Source organism: Corvus kubaryi, unplaced genomic scaffold (genome assembly GCF_017639235.1).
Source record: "Corvus kubaryi isolate FWS band 111438036 unplaced genomic scaffold, C.kubaryi_AGA036_p1.0 37385, whole genome shotgun sequence".
Taxonomy (NCBI): Eukaryota; Metazoa; Chordata; class Aves; order Passeriformes; family Corvidae; genus Corvus; species Corvus kubaryi.
Genome location: NW_024581127.1, coordinates 13220040 through 13241826, shown reverse-complemented (window position 1 = coordinate 13241826; position 21787 = coordinate 13220040). Strand labels below are relative to the sequence as shown.

The following is a 21787-nucleotide window of genomic DNA, read 5'->3' as shown; positions in this document are numbered from 1 at the left end:
ACTCATTAATTTTAGTCCTGTGACTGTCTTAGAAGCAAAGGCAACAAAAGCTACTCTACTGCAGATTGCATTTCCAAGGAAAGTTGTTTTTAGTGTTATTCCCTATATAAATATTTATAAACAAATGTTTTAGTTAATGCCGTGTTTCACCTCTTACCTGGGTGTGACAATTGAGTAAAGAGCAACACTTGATCATTCTTTTTATCACCTACAGAAAGATTAGAAGCAAAACACGTTCTGAAATGCTCGTTTTGGAACACAAACTGCAATTTTTCTTTTTTCATTCAAGGGACCAGCTAAATAGCTATCTACATTCTTCTACCCCCTAAAAACTCCCAGGCTTTAGCACATCCACTGATGAACTGAGCCTTCATCACTTTGGAGCTTTCCAGCACAGTAGGAGCCAGGTATTTCCAGCAGCTGGAGCGCAGCTGAGCACTGCAGCGCTGCTGGTGAGGTAGGGCTGCTGTGCTGTCCTGAGCCGGTCTGGCCCCCAGCCCTGCCCAGCATGGGGTGGCTCTGCAGGGGCGAGCCAGGGGATGGTCACACCACACACTGATTGTGCTCTGGGCTTTTCTGTTTGCTCTCTACTCCACTGGTGTCCCATAGTGCTTTCCCATCACACAGCTCTGCAGGCTCTATGAACTAACACAAAAGCCTGTGATTCAGCAAAGAAGAAGTTTCAGATTTTCTATGGCTTTCAAGTAACAAGCCAAAAAAGAAAAAAGGGCCAACGAGGACGTGCATTCCTAAATGCATCAAGATAAAACACCTCACATGCACAGGAATGTGTGTGTGCTGGACAGTTTTGTCTCTACATAGAATCAGGATGTTGAGTGAATCCAAGGAGAGATTTTTGTACATGCCCCTTTAGCTCACCTGGTCTGTGTACACATCTGGTGGCACCATCTTATTGAAGAAGTCCGAGCAGACGGCTCCTGCCTGTAGGTAATAGTGAAGGGCTGCTGAATACTGATTAGTTGCTGCCATGGGAAAAAAGCAAAATAAAGTCTCAAAAGTAGATACAGCAGTTATTTAATACTCAGATCAATTGTTTATAAAATTATTCAGATGCGTATCTCATAGCTGAACTCTACTGCAAAAGTGACTTGTGTGACCTGTTTAAAAAGCATGGACACATAGGAGGTGGTTACACAGTGGTGGATGGAAAAACTACACCATCAGGAAAACTACCACCACAGGCAAGGTTCTGCCTTTCGGGAATTACTTCTTATTTTTTCAGGTAGTTGATCTTTAATCTATCAACCTTAGAGTGGAAAAGAAGTTTGTCTTCAGTGAGCTTAGCACACATGGGGCAGTGAAGGAGTTTAGTTGGTGTGAGTGAGAGAAACAGCACTCTCATGGTTCAGCACTACTTCTACTCCCAGTAAGACCTTCCTGAGCTGCGGGGAAAGCAGCAGCCTCCAGGGGCTCTGCGGCAGGAGAAGCCTGCTTGCCCACATGGCTGCTGAAACACAGACCACTGCCACTGCTCCAAGCACTGTTCATTAAGTACCAGCTTTGAGGTGCCCTATGTCAATGTCCTCCTTCTGGGACGCTGCTGCACTTTGTACAGGCAATAAACACTGAAAAACAGGTTTATAACCCTGAGTCACTCTCCCACGTGTAGTGTGACAGCAATGAACACGGGATAAAGACCCCTCCTCTCACCCTGTAGGAACCCAGAGTGCCGAGAATATTTCTCTGCCTGTTTTTAAGGGTTCTTACCCCCCTGAACAACACTGTTTTAACCTCCAACCTTGGAAAAAATTACCGACGATCAGACAAGAACTAGAAAATACAGTGGTGTGAATTAGGTGATAGACTACTATGTAAGATTGTCACAGGGTGAAAAATTTAGAGGTTTTGGGCTTCTCTGTAATAAACAGATAAGAGTAAAAAATATCAAAATGGAGGATTGTTGTTGTTCTCTAAACCTTCTTCTCCTTCTTCTACTACTCCATGTTCTGCAGTAAAAGTGGTTTGGAATGACTGGATAGAGAATTCCGCAGTTCCTGCCTGTGTTACTGAATAATTGGTAGGAAAGTGGAAATAATGTACGTTTTTAGTAACTACTGGTTAAATTATCTTTAAAAGGCTGTGTAAATCCTGATAATTAGAGATTTCTCTCCTGTTTTCTGTGCTCTTATGCTGTACCTGGGTCATGCTAGTGGCTCTGTTCTTCTGGTAAGACTTAATAAACAACTATCTGGCAGCATTGAAACTCAAGGAAAAGTCTCGTTTTATCTTTGAAACTCCTTGCAAGGACTTTTAGAAAATTCTCTCCCATCAGGGGAGATCTGATTTATGGCACGGTTCAGTGTCATCAGCCCAAGTGTTATAAAGCGTCTTCTAGACAAATACGTCTCTTTTAGAAGCAATAGACTCACATTTCTGCACTACAGCTTACTGCACACCACAGATACCCTTTCAGTCCAAAAATAAATTTGGAAATATGGACTCTGCCTCTGTGATAGCCCAAAGCACCAGCAAGTAGATGCCAGAGACACAGAACATACCATTTTATGGCCAGAAAAGAACAATCTGGCCCAAAAGCTAAATTTCACTGAAGTGGTCTCAACAGACAATTTAAGTGAAAGAAATGTCCAGCTAGCTTTGAGAGTGGCTGTGGCCATACCCTTCTCCAGCACACACACCTGGCAGTACCTTACCTGTCTGGCTGTATTTCAGTTTACTTTTCTGCACCTACCCCTCTGCACTCTATTTACTCAAACTATAAAGCAAGCCCCAGGAACTGACTCTAGATTGGGCAATAATTTAGCAAAGCATAGGATCACATAGGCTGGACAAGATTTCCCCAGACAACCACTGCCTTGGTGCGATCTGGGTGTGTGTCATGGTGCCCAGAATCTGAAACCCTGTGTTGTCCCAGTTCTGCTGGTTGCTCCCAGCTGAGGAGCAAAGACAAGTACTGTGGGAAGTGGCAGGTGAGAACAGAATGACAGGAAAGAGCTTCCCATCATAACCAATACCAAATCAGGAGTTCATGCTTCCTCATTTAGAAACCCTAGATACTTCCCTATATAAAATACAGATCCTCTCCATTCTGCTCATCTTGTGCTCCAGGGAAGCTGATCTCCACATTTAAAAGCAACCACTATTCACAACTTTCCATTCACTTAAAAAATACTCAAGTGTCATGGGTTCACACAATTACACCACTCAAGGACCAAGTGCACTAGAAGAGTGAAGTTATGGGTAACTCCTGAAGTTTCCCTTACCCTAAAAGCAAGTCTGTATGGCATCTATCCGAAGCTCAGTCTATCTGTGGGCTTAAACAACCTCCCAGACAAATCTACACCACTACATCTGAAGATTTTAACCTCATATATCACTTAAACTTCTTTTCATAAAAGGAACTACAAGGAGGGTTATGTCAAACAAATCTCAGAGCAGCAAGGTACCTCTACACACGTTAAAAACAGACATTGGTTTCACTTACCAAAATAAATATCTGCCTGAATAATTAACCAGAAGTGGTTGTTTGCATTGATAGTCAAGGCATAGCTGACCAGCTCTTTTACTGTAATAGCTACAGCTTCAAAGTCCACTGATTGAAGACTAAAGGAAAAAAGAAAGAAAAATAATTCCTAAGTTATTGGTTTGGTTTTTTAACCACTAATTTGATTTTCCATCTAGTTTAAGTCCAAAGCACCTTGCATTATATGTGAAGCATAAGTAACTCCAGAAAAGATTTCGTGTTGACTAAGACTACTGTTGTTACAGCACAGTAAATCTGACAGAACAAAAACATCCTTCACAGGCTTGAACAAAGAGCCAGAACTTTACAAGTGGCTGACACCACAAAAAGGTTCTGTGCAGGAATGTACGTTCTCAGCTTCAAGAAATTTGAGGACAAGATCTGAAACCACTATAAATTTATCCCAGCATCTGCATGAATGGCCAGACAGCAATCTCTGGAAAATTGTGGAACTAGCTTGGGAAGGAAGGCTGGAAATGGTGTGGCACAATTTGGGCAGCCTTTCCCAAAGTTTCTGTGGAATTTTAATTTTCAAAAACATGGATTTTTCTCACCCTACTACTAAATTCTGGTAATAATGAAAACAACTTTCTTCTGGTTGACCTTATAATATACATTGAAGCCTACACCAGTAATGAGACTGGTTTAATCAGACCAACCACAGACAGATTAACCCCACTACACATTACACGCTTTCACGAGAGCCATCTCTTCCAATGCATTCATGGAATCTAAACCTGATTTTGAGATCCCACCCCACAGAGCCTCTAAATTTCAGTGGAGAAATACAGCTCAACCCAGCCAAAATAAATCAGGACATATCATTTGCCACTTCCGATTTTGGCTATTATTCAAACACACCCCAAAAAGTATTAGTGATTTCATAATAATGTATTACATAGTTCACATAGTTACATACAGCTCAATAGAGAACACAGCTAAAAAAACCCCGGTTTTTTCTTCTCCTCTTTCTTCTTCTCCATGTCTTCATCAGGACCATCAAATTAGGAGCAAAACTCTCCATGCCATCAGACCAACCTTCCCAGAGACAGAATGGGGGCAGTGATGCCTTTACATGGAGAAATCACACTCACACACAGTAACTGGGACCAAACCTATCACACGTGTATTTTGAAAATAGTGTTTTTCATCATCATCTTACTTGGGGATGGATGAGGGCCAGATAGAAATGTGCTCTGCTGCAATATCATTCACAATATCTTCCTAAGAGAAGAAAGATGGTATGAGAAATCACAACAAGAAACACTTCAAGAAAACCAAGAAATACTTTGATGATGTATACTAACCCGAACATTATGAAGTTTGACAAACAGGGACAATATTGTGGTTAGAACCAATGGTTCCTGTAAGGGGGGGGAAAAAAAAGTATTCCCATGAACTAACAAAACTCCACTTTCTTCCCTAAGCTTTAAAACCATGTAAAAAGTTCTGCCATCATTATAATTTCCTACTGAAATAGGACAATATTTTGTTAAGAGACCTGCAACACAAGGATACTGCAAGAATGTTTCTGTAGAAAGTTTTTAATTACTTCAGATTTTCCCAAATAGCTCCTTGGATATAAACTTTACTTTGCTTTTACACATCTTTATGTTGTTTCTGTGACTACTACCTAACCTTAAACTTAAGCTAGGTATATTACAACTTTCTATGCATTTACAAACCCAGAAGCTATAAACAATTTCCCTCCTTCTTACTTCTGCTGCTTAGTATGATGCATGTAGCAGCTTCTTTCTCCCTCCAAAAGGAATGCTTTGCTTCGTGACAGCTGCAATAAAATACACTCCCACTGTCAACAGATCTCCATCAGAATTCAGTGTAATTTTTTTACAAGCTATTCCACACTGCTGTATGCCAGGTATAGCAAATTCAGATGTTTTTCCGCCATAAACACCCATATAACTGTTAGATTTTCTGGAGTTTAACATAAAAAGTCCAGAAAAAATGCTACACCAAAAGGAAGCTTTGCAAACACATTTTCAACACCACTGTGACTTACCCGAAGTTTTTTGATGAAGGACAACAGTTCACTCCTAAATTAGGGACACAAATACCTAAGTAAGTAATCATCCACAATGAATATATGCACACTTAAAACAAAGAGTCAGTAGAGCAAATTCTTCACCTGCCAAAATACCCCTTTTACAAACGTTCACAAATGCAGGGCATGTAAATGAAAATGCTCAAGCAGCCCATTCACTTGTAATACAGTTACAAGCAAATTTTACACTAAAAACAGGTTACTAAGAGGTACGTTCTTTCATCAAACTATAAAAGGCATGAAAATCACAGAAGTCAACCACTGACTCTAAAAGGGAAACCAGCTGAACTGTACTGCAACTCCCCAAGCTAGGTTTGCAACAATGACCTAGAGACTTACTGAAGAGGGGTTTCAGTGATCATTTATAACATACTTCCATTTCCTTGTCATGAACATCAGAAATTGTCACCCTAAGACAATCCAGACGAGGACAGCCTTTGGAAAAGGTTTCACTGCTTCTTTTCGGTAGTAACAACAGGGTCACTGCCCTTTACTGTTTGAACCAGAGGGGTCAGGAAAGGTTCAGTAACCTGGAGCACACCTGTACTCCTTTTCCTTGCCAGACTACACAACTGGAAGCTACAGCACGTCCGTACCCTCTTACGCCTGCCCACAGCAGCGTAAGCAAATGCAGCTGGCCTTTAGCACACGTTAACCTGATCAGCTCAAGGAAGGCAAAGACACAGGCAAGAGTGTGACAGAGGCACCTTTCCCAAGGGTTTAACGTGGAGAGCTGCTCAATACAGCCACACATGCCAAACTGTACCATATTAGACAACTTATATTTAGGCTAAGACTTCAAAACAGGCCAAGAACACTGGACAAGTCAGAGAGTCCTGAATCAGTCAGTAGAGGCTGAAGCTGCCAGTAGTTAGGTGACTGACAGAGAAAATACTTGACCAGAGTAACTTCAGTTCCTTTCTGTTTGCAGAGCTTAGCTGAACTAGAATTTCAAAACTGAGTAACATTTAACTTTAGACTCAGAAACAAAGCTAAGTATAGGTACCCATGCTGTGAGTTACGTGCTTGATACAACTAGAAGTATATAACTGATACAGAATAATTCTATTTGATGCAAAGCAGACACCTCCAGCCCACCAGCTAAACTGCCCTCTAGACGCCACTGATTTTACTGGAAGATCTGCACTGGTTATAATGGGAGCCCAGGCATATATGCTTCAGTTTCTGCATGGTGAGCTGCCTCCCACACCTTTTCTGCCTCTGAAAAGGAAAGTCAACACATCCCTGCTAATACCCAACTCCCACAGTGGACAGGATTTTTACTCAGATCTTTAGCTGCTGCCACCACTCTGATAGTGGAATCCAGACAATTTTTGAAGAAACCTGGGATCAAAAAACCCATTCAAACCATTTTCAAAAATAATTTTAGAAAACATACCTGTACATAATACCCAGTGTAGACTCCCTGTGTTTTATCAAACTCACTCTTCCATCATTCCCACGTTTGTGCTGGTTGGATACACTGCAGATTTGTACAACAACCTCCCAGAGATCTTTAGCTGTGCGTCTGCTTTCTTTGGGACCTGGAAGTTCCTTGCATGTAGCAGCCAGCAACTGGCCCAGCTACGCAATGGAAAAAATACAGTAACTAAGGCTTCTCTGCATATCACCTACAGCAAAGGAACTACTGGCATTTAAAATGGCTAAGCAAGTGATTTTGAATTACAAACTACAAAACAACGTAACTAAATTTTGCAGCAGAGAACACTGATGAAGAAGCTGGAAAATAGGAATTAAACAGAGTATTTTTCCATTTATTAGCTTCCTTGGTGTGTGTTTCATTATTACAAGCTCCAGAAAACAAACTTACATATTGCATAAAACCTAGACTCCATAAAAGACAGTTTTACAAAGATTGGCTCTTTAGAACTCACTTAACTTCCACACAGTAATTAATCTTAACTGAAACTGGCACAATGTTATACAAAAAAGCTGAACCTCAAAAGGGAAATTAGGAAGTATCATAGGTAAGCAGAGCAGGGTAAAAATGAACCTGTTCTATAATACCACCTGCCTTCTGCTCCAAGGCCTAACTGTGAAGTAGAAACATTGCTGTGAAACAATTCTGAAAACAAAATTTCAAAGAAGAAAATACTTGAATGTCTCCAAAAATTCAACACAGGTGTTAGGTTAGAGAATGGAACCATTACAGTGCCTTTGGAACACAAGTTATCTTAGGAACAGAAAAATAGCCAGACATGAAATCAGAGATCTGCACACTTCTCATACCTCCTACATAAATCTAGGCTGAGTTCCAGCTGAGAGAAGACTTCTTTAGGGAAGTGCTACAGGGTTTCAATCGTGGCTCATAACCACACACACCTGATGGAACCACCTTAGCTGGCAGCCAACAAGGGCCAAGATGCAGCTTGTTTCATGTATTCCTGCAGCACAGCTTCCCTGTCTTTTGTGAACTGCTAAACATGCTTGTTGCTTAGCCCTATTATGTTCTACCCCATACTTAATTCATTACAGCCACAAAGCCCCACACTCTTGAGCAGAAGGTACTTGCTTTGAAAAGTACGAAAGACTGCAACAGAAAAAAGTCAATTACAGTCTGAGAAAGCTTTGAGACTGAGCACTCCTTACCTTCACATAAGGATTAGTCTGAACCAGAGGTAATGGAACCTGCATGGTCAAATACTCATTCTCACACCAGTTTAAAAGGAAGGCAACGCATTCTTCAGCTATAACTTGTCGAAGAGGAATATCTAAAAGAAAAGGTATTCTTTGTTTAACTTCCTTTTTTTTTGAGAAAAGAGTGTTGTATGAAAATAAGCAAATCCCATTCCCTCTAATCAGCTGGTTTTGTTTCACAGCTATCACAGGAAAATATGATGCTCAGCCATACAAGAGACCTCACCTTTGGAAATTAGGAGCAACAAGAGTTTCCTCTAATTACAACAGTACTAAGTTACTCCCTCACTGCAAAACCAGGAAAAACCTTTTAGCAACCAGCAAAACTTTTCAGGTAGAAGTGCAGACATGTTTATCCTGTTCAAGTCCTTTAAGTGGCACTGAACAGAAACTGTCAGTGTTTAGCAACAAGTAGGCATCAAGCTCATTTCCAGCTTCTAAAAACAAATGAAACTTTTAAAGACTTACTAAAACTGGTCAGTGTAAAAGTCACTGCTGTTTTTCTACTTATACACCTAAGTGGTAAATCTGCAATACAAAGTTGTTTTATTTTGCTGTGGTTCCCCCCCCTTCTCTCAAGGTTTGTGCTTTACTGCATCCTAGGAAAGACAGCAATGTACTTACCAGGTACTCTCATTTCCAAATATCCTCGGACTCTGCTTATAAGATCAGAAGGAGGACGTTCTCCAGAAACACCAGCTCCAGCTTCATGAGTGTAAATGTCCAAAAGTAGCATTTCATTCAGCATGACCTGACGGAGCTTTGGGGAAAACTCTGTCACAAGCTCCAAGCAAGCAGCAAAAAGCTGTTTTGCGTGGACAAAATCCTGTAATAAAAATTACATGCATTAATGATTCCTAAAGAATTCATAAGGGAAAATAATACAAGCTGAAGTGCCATTCAGTTCTATCCTGGCTGAACCAGCCTCAGCATCCATTAGCACCAGCATTGCTCAAGCATCTCAACAGTGTCTACTTATGAGTCCTTTGGACTTGCTATTAAGCCTAAGAGTTCCAGATTTTTTGAAAACAAAACAAAGAGTTTAAGGAAAAACATGCTAGAACCAACTACTAGTATGTTTGGTACAATTTTGTTTTAGCTGCAATTTAGCAAACTTGTCAATTACAAGGAAAATAAAACAGCATTCCAATAAATTCCTTATGTAAAACACTCATCCAAAAGAAAAGTACTTCATATTAGTAAATCAAATCACCACTGGATTTAGATGCCAGGTAATTTAGAACATATAATCAAAACTTTATATGAATGAAATTATCTCCAGGCCCAACTCACTGGAAAGCCATTATCTTTGCTCTGCTGATGGAACTCTTGAGAGACAGAAATACTGAACCATTATACAACACATGGAGCTTGTTACAACACCTCCCTCACCTCCCAGTTCTTCCGCTGTTTTTCTCAAAAGGGGCCATCCAAATTTTCCATTTTCTTAAGATTCAATTGTCCAAACCAACCAGTAAGCTCAGATGGTTTGCTCACCTTAATGGCACAGCAGTGTAATCCCTTTGCCATCAGGATGTAGACCAAATCCCTAGTCAGACTGTCTTTGATTCCTAAAATAACATTGCCGTAAACATTTGGTACTTCCCACTGGGAGAGAAACGCATAGGACATTTGCACAGAAACAAGTTTTAGAATTCACATCACTGCTTAAAACACCCTAAACAAACCCCAAACATTGAAAATGACTGCCAACTCTTGTCTTTACATCCAATCACAAGTAATGTATGGCTCATTTACAAGTACAATAAAAACACCCAACTACCCTTTGTTCACACTCTGAATATGCAATAATTAAGGGGAGGAATCAAAATAAAAGACAAGAAATCTTTACTTATACAAAAAGATCTTTGTCTCTCCTGCTCCCACCTTCTAATTCCAGAAATTTAAGCTAAAACAATATTGCTATCTAGTCAGAACACTAAAAGCAAAAGCTATGAGAACATATTTTCTTATAAGGAAAGCCTGTGATACTGCCAGTAATTCCTTAAAACAAAGGTTGTAAGTTTTGTAATACTCTTCACATAGAATGTGAGTTTAGATATGTATCATCATTCTTATTAAAACACCACTACACAGAGAGGGAAAAGATAAGTCACCCTGAGGATCTATTAGAAAATGTTTATTGTTCAGTGCAGTATGATACCTAACCAGTCCCTGAATTACAATCTCTTGTGACCACAAGAACTAAGTTACCTTATTAGAAATTGTCCAGAACTGGCGTTCTGAGGTCATACCATGCAACTCAATTAAGATCTGGCGAATCCTCCAGGGATCCACTGACAGTATGAGCTGATGTTCAAGCTGGCCAATATTGACACTTGCTGAAGCTAGAAGAAAAGCAGGTCTCCAGCACACTTCTTCTCCATGTAGATACTTACAATTCTTTAGTACTTAACATTTTAATCGGAACATAGTAAGAGCAGCAGATACATCATGCTTCCATAGGTCCAGCCATCCTTTCGTGCCCTTCCATGAACACCCTGTGCTACGTTCCTAGCACCCTGACCTAAAGGGCTGCTTGCAACACCCCCCTTCCCACTCCAGCAGCTCTTGCTATAGTAAAGCAGTAGCTTCAAGATTGCATTAAAAGCATGTTCCTATACTGCTTTAGTAAAAATATGCATTTTCTTAACTGGTTTAAGCTACTGCAAGACTGCATTAGAGCTGAAAAAGGTAAGGTCTTTCCAGCTCCAGCCAACATCTGGCACCTCTCGTTAGCTTTGACTTGTGCAGCTGCACAGCCAGCCAGCTGTACTGGGGAAATTAACTGGTTGAAAAGATCTGTTTTACTTCGGTAGGTTTAAAACTTCCTTCAGATGGCACTCCTGGGCCAGCTTACCACACAGTCACATCATCATTAATGTATGTAAGTCCAGAGGCAGGGTTCCATTTCTGGGAACAGCTGCCACAGCCACACTTGGTTCAAACCAACACCATACTCTCTCACTTGGTCACCCAGGACACACTCATTTGAGCTTATCTTTTACGCTCACTTGAGATACAAACAAGTAACCTTCTTGAACAAGTATGACATGCACCAAATAACAACAGAAAGTATTCTTTCAACCTTTATGAGAACAAACCTGCACTTAGCAACCTCAAGGTGTTCATCACAGAAACAGGGCACTGTCTGCTTATAAGTTAATGAAAATACTCTGAAAATTACCTGGGATATCATAAAAAGAAGTCACAGGTTTTGTGCACAGGTTGATTCGAGGAGATCTCTTCCGCATTTGCTCAATGAGCAGTTTCCGTTCATCATCTTTCAGCAGTTTTATGAAAAGCTCATGAGATGAAATCATGAAGACAAACTGAAGATCTTCCATGCCCAAACACAAGTTTCTAAACAAATAAAAATGTTAGTACATAAGCAGGAAGAAGGTGCTTATTTTTCCACTTACAAGTTCTTGAAATATTTATTGTGCTGTATTACATCGCTTACAAAGCGCAAATTCATGTTATCTTAATATGGGTACACACTTGAGAAATGCTGCCATTTTTCTCTTCAGTTCTTCAGAAGCATTTTCCAAGTTTATTGACCCTGAACAAACCTGGAAAAGAAAGCAGAAAAGAACTAAGCAGCCCCCTTGTAATTTATCGTTTATAGTTACAGCCAGTGTTACTGGCCAGCTTTTTGTCTCACAAGTAGTAACAGTCAGTAAATCTCTATCTCCAGTGAGGCAACAAAGTTATGGAATCATGGAATGGTTTGGGTTGGAAGACACCTTAAAGATCATCCAGTTCCAACCACCCTGCCACGGGCAGGGACACCTTTCACTAGACCAGATTGCTCAAAGCCCCATGCAGCCTGGCCTTGAACACTTCCAGGGATGAGGCATCCACAGCTTCTCTGGGCAACCTGTTCCAGTGCCTCACCACCCTCACAGTAAAGAATTTCTTCCTAGTGTTTAATCTAAACCTGCCACTTTCAGTTTGAACCTATTACCCTTGTCCTGTCCCTCAATGCCCCTGCAAAAATCCCTCCCCAGCTTTCTTGCAGTCCCCTTCAGGTACCTGAAGGTGCTCCAAGATCCCCCTGGAGCCTTTGCTTCTCCAGGCTGAACAACCCCAACTCTTTCAGCCTGTCTGTAGTTTTTGCTTTGTAGTGTAATTTTTAAATTTGGTCAAGTGCTGCTGGGTGGGAACCAAGTGCAGCTTTGCTGGGTGGTTAGCCTAATTTCATCTAGAATCAAACCAGTATGTCTGTGTTGCTCTGTGTAACCCTGTCATGACTCTGTTACTCTAATTGTAGAGATGAGACCAGCTCTCAAGGGTTGCTCGTAAGCCAAAAAAGAAAGATGAGATTTGACTGACAAAGCTTGATAAAGAAATCTCAGTACAACTGTGTGAAATATGACTGTCTCTGAAGGAAACCTGATAAAAGCTGTCGCTATCACACATGGATCAGTTTCCTTCAACCTGTACACAAGACAGGATGTTTCAGACAACTGTGATCTTCCCTCAGACATAATTCACATTCCTTTTCCCTATTCCTCTGGTATAGAGATCCACTGACACTGAGTGCCACACTATCAGTCAGCCTCACAAGATCATTTAGCACATGAGTTTAAAAATGAAATATTTCTAGGTGCAAAATGACAAGATTCACTTGGATTTGGGGTTTTTTTAAAAACAGCAGTTGAAAAATAACTAGATAGTTGAATTTAATTTCCAGCAAGAATTTTTTTTAATAATGTTTTGGTCCCAATACGAAGAGCTGATTTAAGTTTTACTTGCTCTGCAGTAGAGAGTACTCACATGCTTGAAGAGACAAACAAAAGAACCAGGCTCAAATTAATAAAAAACATTAAAATAACAGCAAAGCAATAAAAGGATTAAGTTTAGTTTGAGCAATAACAGTTTCCTAAAAAGCTTCAATAAGGGTAACAGTGTAGGTCTCACATATAACAGTAACTCAGGATCACTTCACATGCTAACTTCTACAACAAAGCTGGTAAGGGAAAAGCGGTCCTCTTCCACAGGTACTTTTTCTACTCATTCTCTCTGTCTTGGAGAATTTGATTCTTTGTTCCACAAAAACAAATATTCAGCAATGTCTCCATATAATTTAATGATACCAGGAATAGCAGCAATTTCAAATACAAGCTGAAGCAACAGCTCACCACTGGATCCTCCCCAACAGAGGGAAACAGAGCTATGAACACAGATGCAGAACTGAGTGTAACTGTACTAACTGCAAACAAGTTGAATAATGTTTGAGAAGTTACCTTTTTCTGCTTCAGAAATCTGAGCATTACTTGCAACAATAATAGTTATATGGGGAAAGAAATCTCTCACTAAATACCATTTTCACTTCTAATTTTAGATGAATGTTTTACCTCAAGAAGGAAGTCTATTTTCTCTTTGCTGGGTTTCAGGAACAGTTGACAAAACTGAATATCAATTATTCGACCTTGTAATACATCGCAGACTGTGTTGCACACGCAGACTTTGAAACAGACCTCATCCAGAGCATCATTCCTGCATGAACACAAAACTGAAGATCACAGGATAGCTCTGACAAACAAAGAGTGGTATCACAGCAGTTAGAAAAAAAATTATAAAAAAAAAAAAAAAAAAAACTGTTAACGTTCATTACATTTTTTCCATATACAGCCACAGTAAGATCCAACCGAAGAGCTGTGGTGTGATGTAAAATTTAGTTTAGACTATTGCTACCAGAAATGAAGGCTGAAGTTCCTTGGATGTAAGTAGTTTGTTGTTAAAAGATTTTACATACTTTCCACAAAAACCATAACTAATGAAAATTGCTCTTCATTATCACTGAACATTGGTCATTATTTAATGTCTCACCCTTGCTGAGCTTTTTGGGAGAGTTCTCTCAGCACTGATTGTCTGAACTGTTCAGGTAAACTGAGGGTTAGGTTATCTTCAAGGAATATCTTCACTAAGTCCTGTAATAAAAACATAGTTGGAATAGTCAATGCATAATGCAAAATAAACAGACAGAAAATTATTTTATCTGGTAAAAATTATCAAACTGAGAGAAGCAGCTTGCATCCCTATTTAATACTAAAATTCATTGAACAACCAAAAAGGAACCAAGTAACAAAGAAAGCTATCATCAGAAAAATCAAAGAACAAACAAACAAAAAAACCAAAAAAAACCAAATTAAACTTGCAACATCTAAGTAGCAATATTCCCTGAAACTCAAAGAATTAAAATCTACCTCAAAATCCTGTATCTCAGCTGGAGGGAATTATTTACCATTGTACAGAATACAAGATATTTTAATTTAATATGTACCAGATTATGTTATATTCCTAAACACATAGGATTTAAAACAGTATGTTAATGGTTAAATTGCCATTTAAAATTTCTTAAAATCCATACCCGTTCAAATGGAATCATCCACAAGGAAAGATTAAAAACCCCCTCAAATATATGTGGGTTTATTTAGGCATCCTACCTGATATTTGCCAGATTTCATACAGCTGTGGATTTGACTATATGGAGTTGCCTGTTGAGATGCATCATCAGAAGATGAGGTAAGAACCTCACAAGCTTGACAATACCCAGCTAACCGTTCTTCATCTATGGTAAAATGAAGTGATGATGAGCCATTCTGAAAAGTAAGAGTTAATTCAGATCTTAGTAGCCAAAGTATTATGATACATATGTTTAATTCAGAAACAGAGACTTACAATTTCCCCAAGTAACAGCAAAAGAACAAAAGAATGTGCATGTACACACTTCATTTAAATAAAAATTGGAGTTCGCAGTTTTGGAAATATGAATATGAAGCAAAATATAAAAGGAAGCATACCTTACTTATAAATTAAAATGTACTTTTTAAAAAGGTTAGATCATAGGCAATCTGATTTCCAAGGGAAAGTTAGATTAAAATAAAATAGGAAGTGCTCTCTGGTTACCTTCCTCAAAAACACATCATCACCATGGACACAGGAAGTAGTGTTCAGTTGACTCAGTATTAGCACTGGACATGTTATTTCTGCATTTTTTGCACCAATACAATTTGTGTAAAAGAATATTCATTACAAAATGTAGAACAAAGCAGCAATATACTGCAACCAATTAATATAATTTCAAACCAGGCACAATGTGAAAAAAAAATTACTGTCAAAACTTCAGGAAGTTTCTTTAAAAACTCTGTGCACCCTTGAGTAATTAAACTGCTAAAGAAGGAAGCAATAATTTAGACAAAGGTTTATTTACAGAAAAGTTGAATACACATGCTAAAAGAACACTTGTTACCTTTGCAATCAACTCCTTTGTTCTGAAAAACTTTTCTTTAGCCTTTTCATGAACAGCTGCATTTGTAGATCCTTGTTGGAAATAGATTGCACCCAAATCATAACAAACCTGCAAACAGCACTGGTATCAAACACACAGTACACCTTTCCCCACATACTTCAATTGCTTCCTCTTTAACTGCAATCTCAGTCTGAGTAATTCTGCACAAGTATTACAAAACTGAAGAATGATTTTCCTATAATCATTGAAAACAATGCAATAAGCTGTCCTTGTCATATAATGGGTTATTCTGGGGGATTGAGGGAGCAAAAGTGAGAGGTTGGTGGGAAGCAACAATATTTACAGTGATAAAAAAAGTTCTATTAATGTAAAATGAAGCCAGTATTATCTCATTGCATTACCAAAAAAACCAAAACAACACAGGGAACATTAATAGAAAAATACTGCAATTTACCTCAAAATTATTACTTAATACTTTGTCTAAAGAAACAGATTTAATTGAAAGCTTTAGTACAAAATGTGAGCTACCTGGCACTGTATCTCCTCTGCACTGATTTTCAGTCCAGCTGTGGAACTCTCTGTTTCTCCATTCACCATACCAGGTTCCATGGCCAATAAATCCAGAGTTCTTATAGTATGGACATAAAGATCTTTGTTTAATTTAAGTGCTCCTTCTAGGACCAGGATGGAATCAGCAGCCTGCTCCTTCAACTGTAATAGTTCAAATTCATTAAAAGAATTAACCTCTTGGTTTTAACTGTGGGTTTAAGTTAGTGTTAGAATTTTAACAGTTCAGTAAAAGGATAGTTTTAAAAAAAGTCCTTACACAACTGTTCTATTGCCATGTAGAAATGGCTTCTGTATTTCTTGTAAAATATGGAAATTCATATTTACATGTAAAATCGAGCAAAAATAAGAAGGGAAAAGAGTCTCACCACTTTCAAAATATTTTCAGTTAGTTCCTTTTCTTGCTGAATCTGGTTCATACTGCAAGTTAGACACAACAGGTCAAGAGTTCAGTTATAAGGCAGACCTGCATGTTATTTTATTTCATGTTCTAGATCACAATAATTCATTCATACTAAGTTTTGCTTGACTACATTTTCAACATCATTATGCAGGCCCACTGACTGCTCTTATCTATACCTGAAATACAGAACTATATAATAAAAAGATAGTTTTGCATGAGAATGTGGTTCAATAAAACAAAAAGTTGCAAATTTATCACTGCCTTTTTTAAGATCAGACTGCTAATGGCAATTCAATAGCAAAACAATCATGAAGAAAGCTTCCACAGCCTCAAGTCTCTTGAAGCTTCAACATTTAGATCTGCTCAAACATGTCGGGGGCAGAAGCGTGTTCACACATCTATGTAAAAAATTAAAAGTATTTTTTAATTATTTTCCCCACACAGATTTTCATTTTATTCAGGACCATACTCTGATACATATAGGACAATACAAGATTTATTGTAAAATGAGGAGGAGGAAGAGGAGTATGGTTAATCAACATATTTAACAGACTCTCTCAAGCAAGTATGGTCTAATGCTAAATTATAAAATTAACATAAAACATATGAAAAGTACCACTTAGATACTTCCAAATTTTGGAGAAATCTGTAACATAAAAGTCAATTCCAAGGACAAGTTGTTTCTAAAGCGTCACAGCTTCTAGAAGGCAAAATGCAAACTTGATTTTAAATTACAAATTATTGTCTAATGAAGCAAATGAAAATACTTCATTATTTCTTAGCTTATCATACACAATGCTTCAAACTGGTATAACACAACAACCATATTAACCAAGCTACTCTAAGTTAGGGATGCAAAAGAATGCAAGAAATGTATGCCATCTAAACTAGAGCATAAGCATTCTGCCAAGGCAAATTGTCACCTCCCTTCCTCCCGTGATTTTTCATGCCACGATGAAGTCACAAAGATTATAACACTGACAGAGTGGAACGAAAAACAAGTATATGTATCAAGCATGTCTGACAGGAAAGTAAGAATATACTTTAAATAAATCCAAGTTTTCCATGTTACAAGTAGACATTCTAAGCAACTGTATGTTATTAACTTAGGAATTACATTGCTGATTATAAAATAGCCACGACATCCAAATGAATTATACCTGTAACTTACACATTTAACTGAGGTGGACCAGGTTTCACTTGCTTTACAGGAAAACTACTTTGAACGATGGTCCTTATGGCCCTACATAGGGGGAAAAATTAAGCAAAGAATGGTATTAGCCTCAGAAGTGTAATAAGCAGAGTACAGGCCTTTGATAATAGCAGTTTACCATTTCAGAAACATACCATCAGAATAAATCCTTTACTCAAGAGCACATCTAGTAGTTAAGAAATGCTCTTATGTCCATAAAAAGCCAAAAGACATGTATTTATAAGGTGACAGTTCAAACCACCACCTTTACTGTCTTTTTTTTTAGGGAAGAAAACCAGCTCTAGAGCAGCTTTTCAGACTCAGCTCCTTCACTATAACCTAGCAACAGATCACAATATTGTTAGTACTTCAGGATTCTTTCTCCTTCAATGTACGATTATACACATAGAACAAAACACTACTTTCTTCTATAATTATTTTATATTATTGCCTAGAAGTAGTTTACCATCTGTTGTAGAGTAGTATTGCCATTGCAGTGGTTGGGGGTAAGCTGGACAGGTCTACATCCACATGTTTAGTTCCCGGGGGAACTTTGCTGATACACAGAAGTTCATTCAGTAGCATGTTCAACACAGGAACAGACAAGCTATTAAAAAATAAAATAGAGAGAATCATATACTTCATAGAGTAAATCTACTTATGGAATGTTAAACAATATACACTGCTGTTCAGTACTGGATTATTACTTAACATCCCACGGATGTTTATTCAGCATTTGAGATCAGGTATGTAAAGCAGTTACCAGTATTAGCTGCACAAATTAAGCCCAAGTGGATGGTTGCCCTGACAGTTGGACTTCTCTGTACCACTGCACTAGCCCACACAGGCACCTTACCAGAATAATCCAGTCATCTATAACAGCACAACTCAGCTAATAAGAAATTATTTCAAAGCAGCCCCAGACCACACTCCCCGAACATAAACAACCCCATTTCCATCACAAATGACATTTCACTCACATAAAGTGAACAGTGAAGACTAGGAACTCTATGAACACAGATTAAGTAAAATACACATCAGCTGGGACAGAACTCTCTAATAAAATGAGAAGACATGAAAGCTGGACTGCACTGCTCCAAGCTTTTGTGGTATAATTTAACAGAACTAAAATACTATTACAAATTTAGACATTATTTGAAATTAGATCAGCTACTGCCAAAGTACCTTTGATCTTGTGAAAAATCTGCATTCTTTGAAACCAGTATTGAAAACAACCAGGGAAACTACACTTTCAGCAGTTAAATCCAGGATTTCTGTTGAACAAATTTTAGGTCTTGTGTTTTATCAGGAGTGTTCTATAAGGAGCGGCTGGTGGAGGGAGCTGGGGGTGCTTGGCCAGGAGAAAAGAAGGCTCAGAGGGGACCTTATCACTCTCTACAACTCCCCGAAAGGAGACTGTAGCAAGGGGATGCTCAGTCTCTTCTCCCAGGCAACAAGTGACAGGACATGAGGAAATGGCCTCAAGTTGTGTCAGGGGAGGTTTAGATCGAATTTTAGGAAAAATTTTTCACCAAATGGGTGGTCAGGCACTGGAACAGGCTACCCAGGGAAGTGGTTGAGTCACCACCATACCCTGAAGGTACTTAAATTACATGTATATGTAGCACTTAGGGACATGGTTTAGTGGTGGACTTGGCAGTGTCAGGTTAATGGTTGGCCTCAATGACCTTAAAGCTCCTTTCCAACCTAAATGATTCTATAATTCCATGCAAGTTAGAACCAGGGCAATTATTACCCCCCTAAGTTCTTACATTAAATTATGGGTAAAAGAGGCAAGAGACCTGCGTGAATTAATAAAGAACTCCTGCCATTATCTAAGTGTAAACAGGAAACCAAATGTAAACAAGAACCATGTGGACACAATCCTGTGCCTGGTGCTCTGGGGTGACCCTGCTTGAGCAGGGAGGTTGGATCAGGTGACCCACTGTGGTCCCATCCAACCACACCCATCTTGTGATTCTGTGAAATGCAGCTCCCTAATGTGCAGTAGTTTCCGACTGTTCTAGCTCATCAGACAATACTTCAGCCAAAATTTAAAAAGGAAAGATGCAAAGGTGGGGTTTGTCTATTTCAATCACAGTCATTTCAGTGACCTAGTTCACAGACATATGGAGTTCTTCATATCAACAGAACTGGAGCAAGACCTCCAATTTCAAGTGCGTCAGAATGAGGAAACTTATGCTAATTTTGTCACTGAAGAAAACATAACCTCCAATTCATCTTAATGCAGTTTCCATGTACATACCTCCATGTCTAAGACATGCTATTTTTTGTCTCTAAATAGTGTTGACTTGTTCAGACACACTGCCTTTATCAAAACCCTTTCCTAACTTACAGCTGAAATAAAACTTGATTTCAATTGTCACATCCAAGACGGTTCTTAATGAAAGGGAGATACTGTCAGAAAAGGGAGCAAGACAGATTTCTGTTTTTTAAAATAAGTATCTCAAGCCACTTCAATTTAGTAAGGTCAGCATGAACATGTACAGACTATACCTTTTTTCTAATACATCCAAATCCCACTTCAGGTGAGCAGCAACTTTGAGAGCAAGAAGTTTTAAAATGCGGTTTCTTTTGTTATCAGGTGGTGGCTGGACTTGGTTCTGTTCATTCACTGATGGTTTTGAAGCTTGTTCCAAGAACTGAACAATCAGCTGCACAGGTGGCGGATCTGCAAAAAACCACAGCCACGCCTCAAATTCTATGTAAGCCCAGAAATTAGGAGGGGGTTTCCAGCTATGAACAGGGGTTTTTATCCTTGGTGTTTATAGTGCTGATATTGTTACCTGGTAAGGTTCTAATCCCCAATGGTGTCCTGCATATGCTGACTCAAATTAGACTATTAACATACCTTTACTTAACCTTAAAGTTCACTTGACCATGGTAACCACACTCTCACGCCTGTATTTATTTTCACTATTTTGTATTAATTATAATACTTGCATCTGCTGAAAATAAATGCTGCCTAATGAAATCACAAGTGAACTATTGTAAAATCTACATATCTACTTGTAATTCTCCTCTGCATGTAAAGTATATTTTCAACCAGTTGCTGGTACTTCTGAATACATTTTAAAAACACTTTCAGATTGGTTAAAAAACAACATTAAAAAAAGCACCCAAATCTCTCCCTTAAAATAAGATGGCCAATACCTTTGAGTTCTTCTGAAAAAAGAGGCCCAAGAATAGCTATTACACTCTCACTGAACTTTGTGAAACATAAAACAAGTATTAACAATTTACTTAATTAATTGCAAAACAGAATCTAAGTGTAGATCTAAGCATAAGAGCTAAGCTAGATTATACTTAAATTTACTTTTTGTAGAGGCAACACTGGCCCAGGTTTTCCTGTTTCCTCCGCCTCCCCCACAGAATTTGGGTACTGAAAAAGATGACTACCACTTATGACTATCAAAAGATCAGCTACTTTTAAATATGGTCACTTTCTTATAGTACGTCAGACGAGACTTCTATTTATTCCAGGTCCAGAGAGCAATTTCAGCACTGAATATTTCGGAGGACTTCAGCTCCTGGCACTAACAAGACTCCAACGGGAGAAAACCAGCTGCGAACTGCAATGATGCTCACAAGCAGCACTTCCCACCGTACAAACAACTTACAACACTTCCGCACACAACATTCACATATGCGAAAGAAAAAGCGATCTACCAGACAAGAAAGACAGAGAAATGAAGTTATTACATAGGAAAGATAATGTGAAATAAGAAAAACTGCGTAAATGCCGCCGCACAACCGCGGGCAGTGCCTGGCTCCCTCTGCCCCCGACTCCCCAGCACCGCAGCGGAGCCCCCCTCACCGACGGCTCACAGCCCCCCCGAATGATCCTGCCCCAGGAGGGGCCGGGGACCGGAGACGGCCCGAACCCGAGGCCGCAGGGAGGCGGCGGCCAGCAGGGCACGCACCGGGAGAGGGCTTCTGCAGATGCTGCTCCAGCAGCGCCTCCTCCAGCACGAACTCGAACCACGACGTCTGCGGCGGCGTGCATGGTCGGCTAGAGGTGGCAGCTTCCCGGTCCGCCGCCTCCGCGCTCATGCCGACCGCTCCGCTTCGAGCCCCGCACACAACCGCACAGCCACCGCCGGCTGCACAAGATGGCCGCCGGC

The 21787-nt window shown here is 39.4% G+C and overlaps 1 protein-coding gene across 3 annotated transcripts in view; it reads right to left on the bottom strand.

Annotated features, from left to right (window-relative positions):
* INTS8 (integrator complex subunit 8) overlaps positions 1–21787 on the bottom strand; it is a 23072-nt gene extending 1285 nt beyond the window's left edge. For 2 of the 3 annotated variants that reach the window (XM_042035843.1, XM_042035845.1), the window contains exons 1-23: positions 21587–21787; positions 20160–20334; positions 18109–18249; positions 17622–17693; positions 16416–16467; positions 16009–16191; positions 15481–15588; positions 14675–14830; positions 14058–14158; positions 13583–13724; positions 11724–11794; positions 11410–11585; positions 10437–10570; positions 9720–9830; positions 8847–9048; positions 8175–8296; positions 6964–7148; positions 5523–5556; positions 4810–4866; positions 4665–4726; positions 3464–3582; positions 880–983; positions 158–208 (exon numbers count right to left, since the gene is read on the bottom strand). In XM_042035843.1, the coding sequence (XP_041891777.1) occupies positions 158–208; positions 880–983; positions 3464–3582; positions 4665–4726; positions 4810–4866; positions 5523–5556; positions 6964–7148; positions 8175–8296; positions 8847–9048; positions 9720–9830; positions 10437–10570; positions 11410–11585; positions 11724–11794; positions 13583–13724; positions 14058–14158; positions 14675–14830; positions 15481–15588; positions 16009–16191; positions 16416–16467; positions 17622–17693; positions 18109–18249; positions 20160–20334; positions 21587–21716 (2688 nt within the window). In that variant the 5' untranslated portion in view covers positions 21717–21787. The remainder of the gene's footprint in view (positions 1–157; positions 209–879; positions 984–3463; positions 3583–4664; positions 4727–4809; positions 4867–5522; positions 5557–6963; positions 7149–8174; positions 8297–8846; positions 9049–9719; positions 9831–10436; positions 10571–11409; positions 11586–11723; positions 11795–13582; positions 13725–14057; positions 14159–14674; positions 14831–15480; positions 15589–16008; positions 16192–16415; positions 16468–17621; positions 17694–18108; positions 18250–20159; positions 20335–21586) is intronic. The other variant, XM_042035844.1, reaches the window with a different exon arrangement.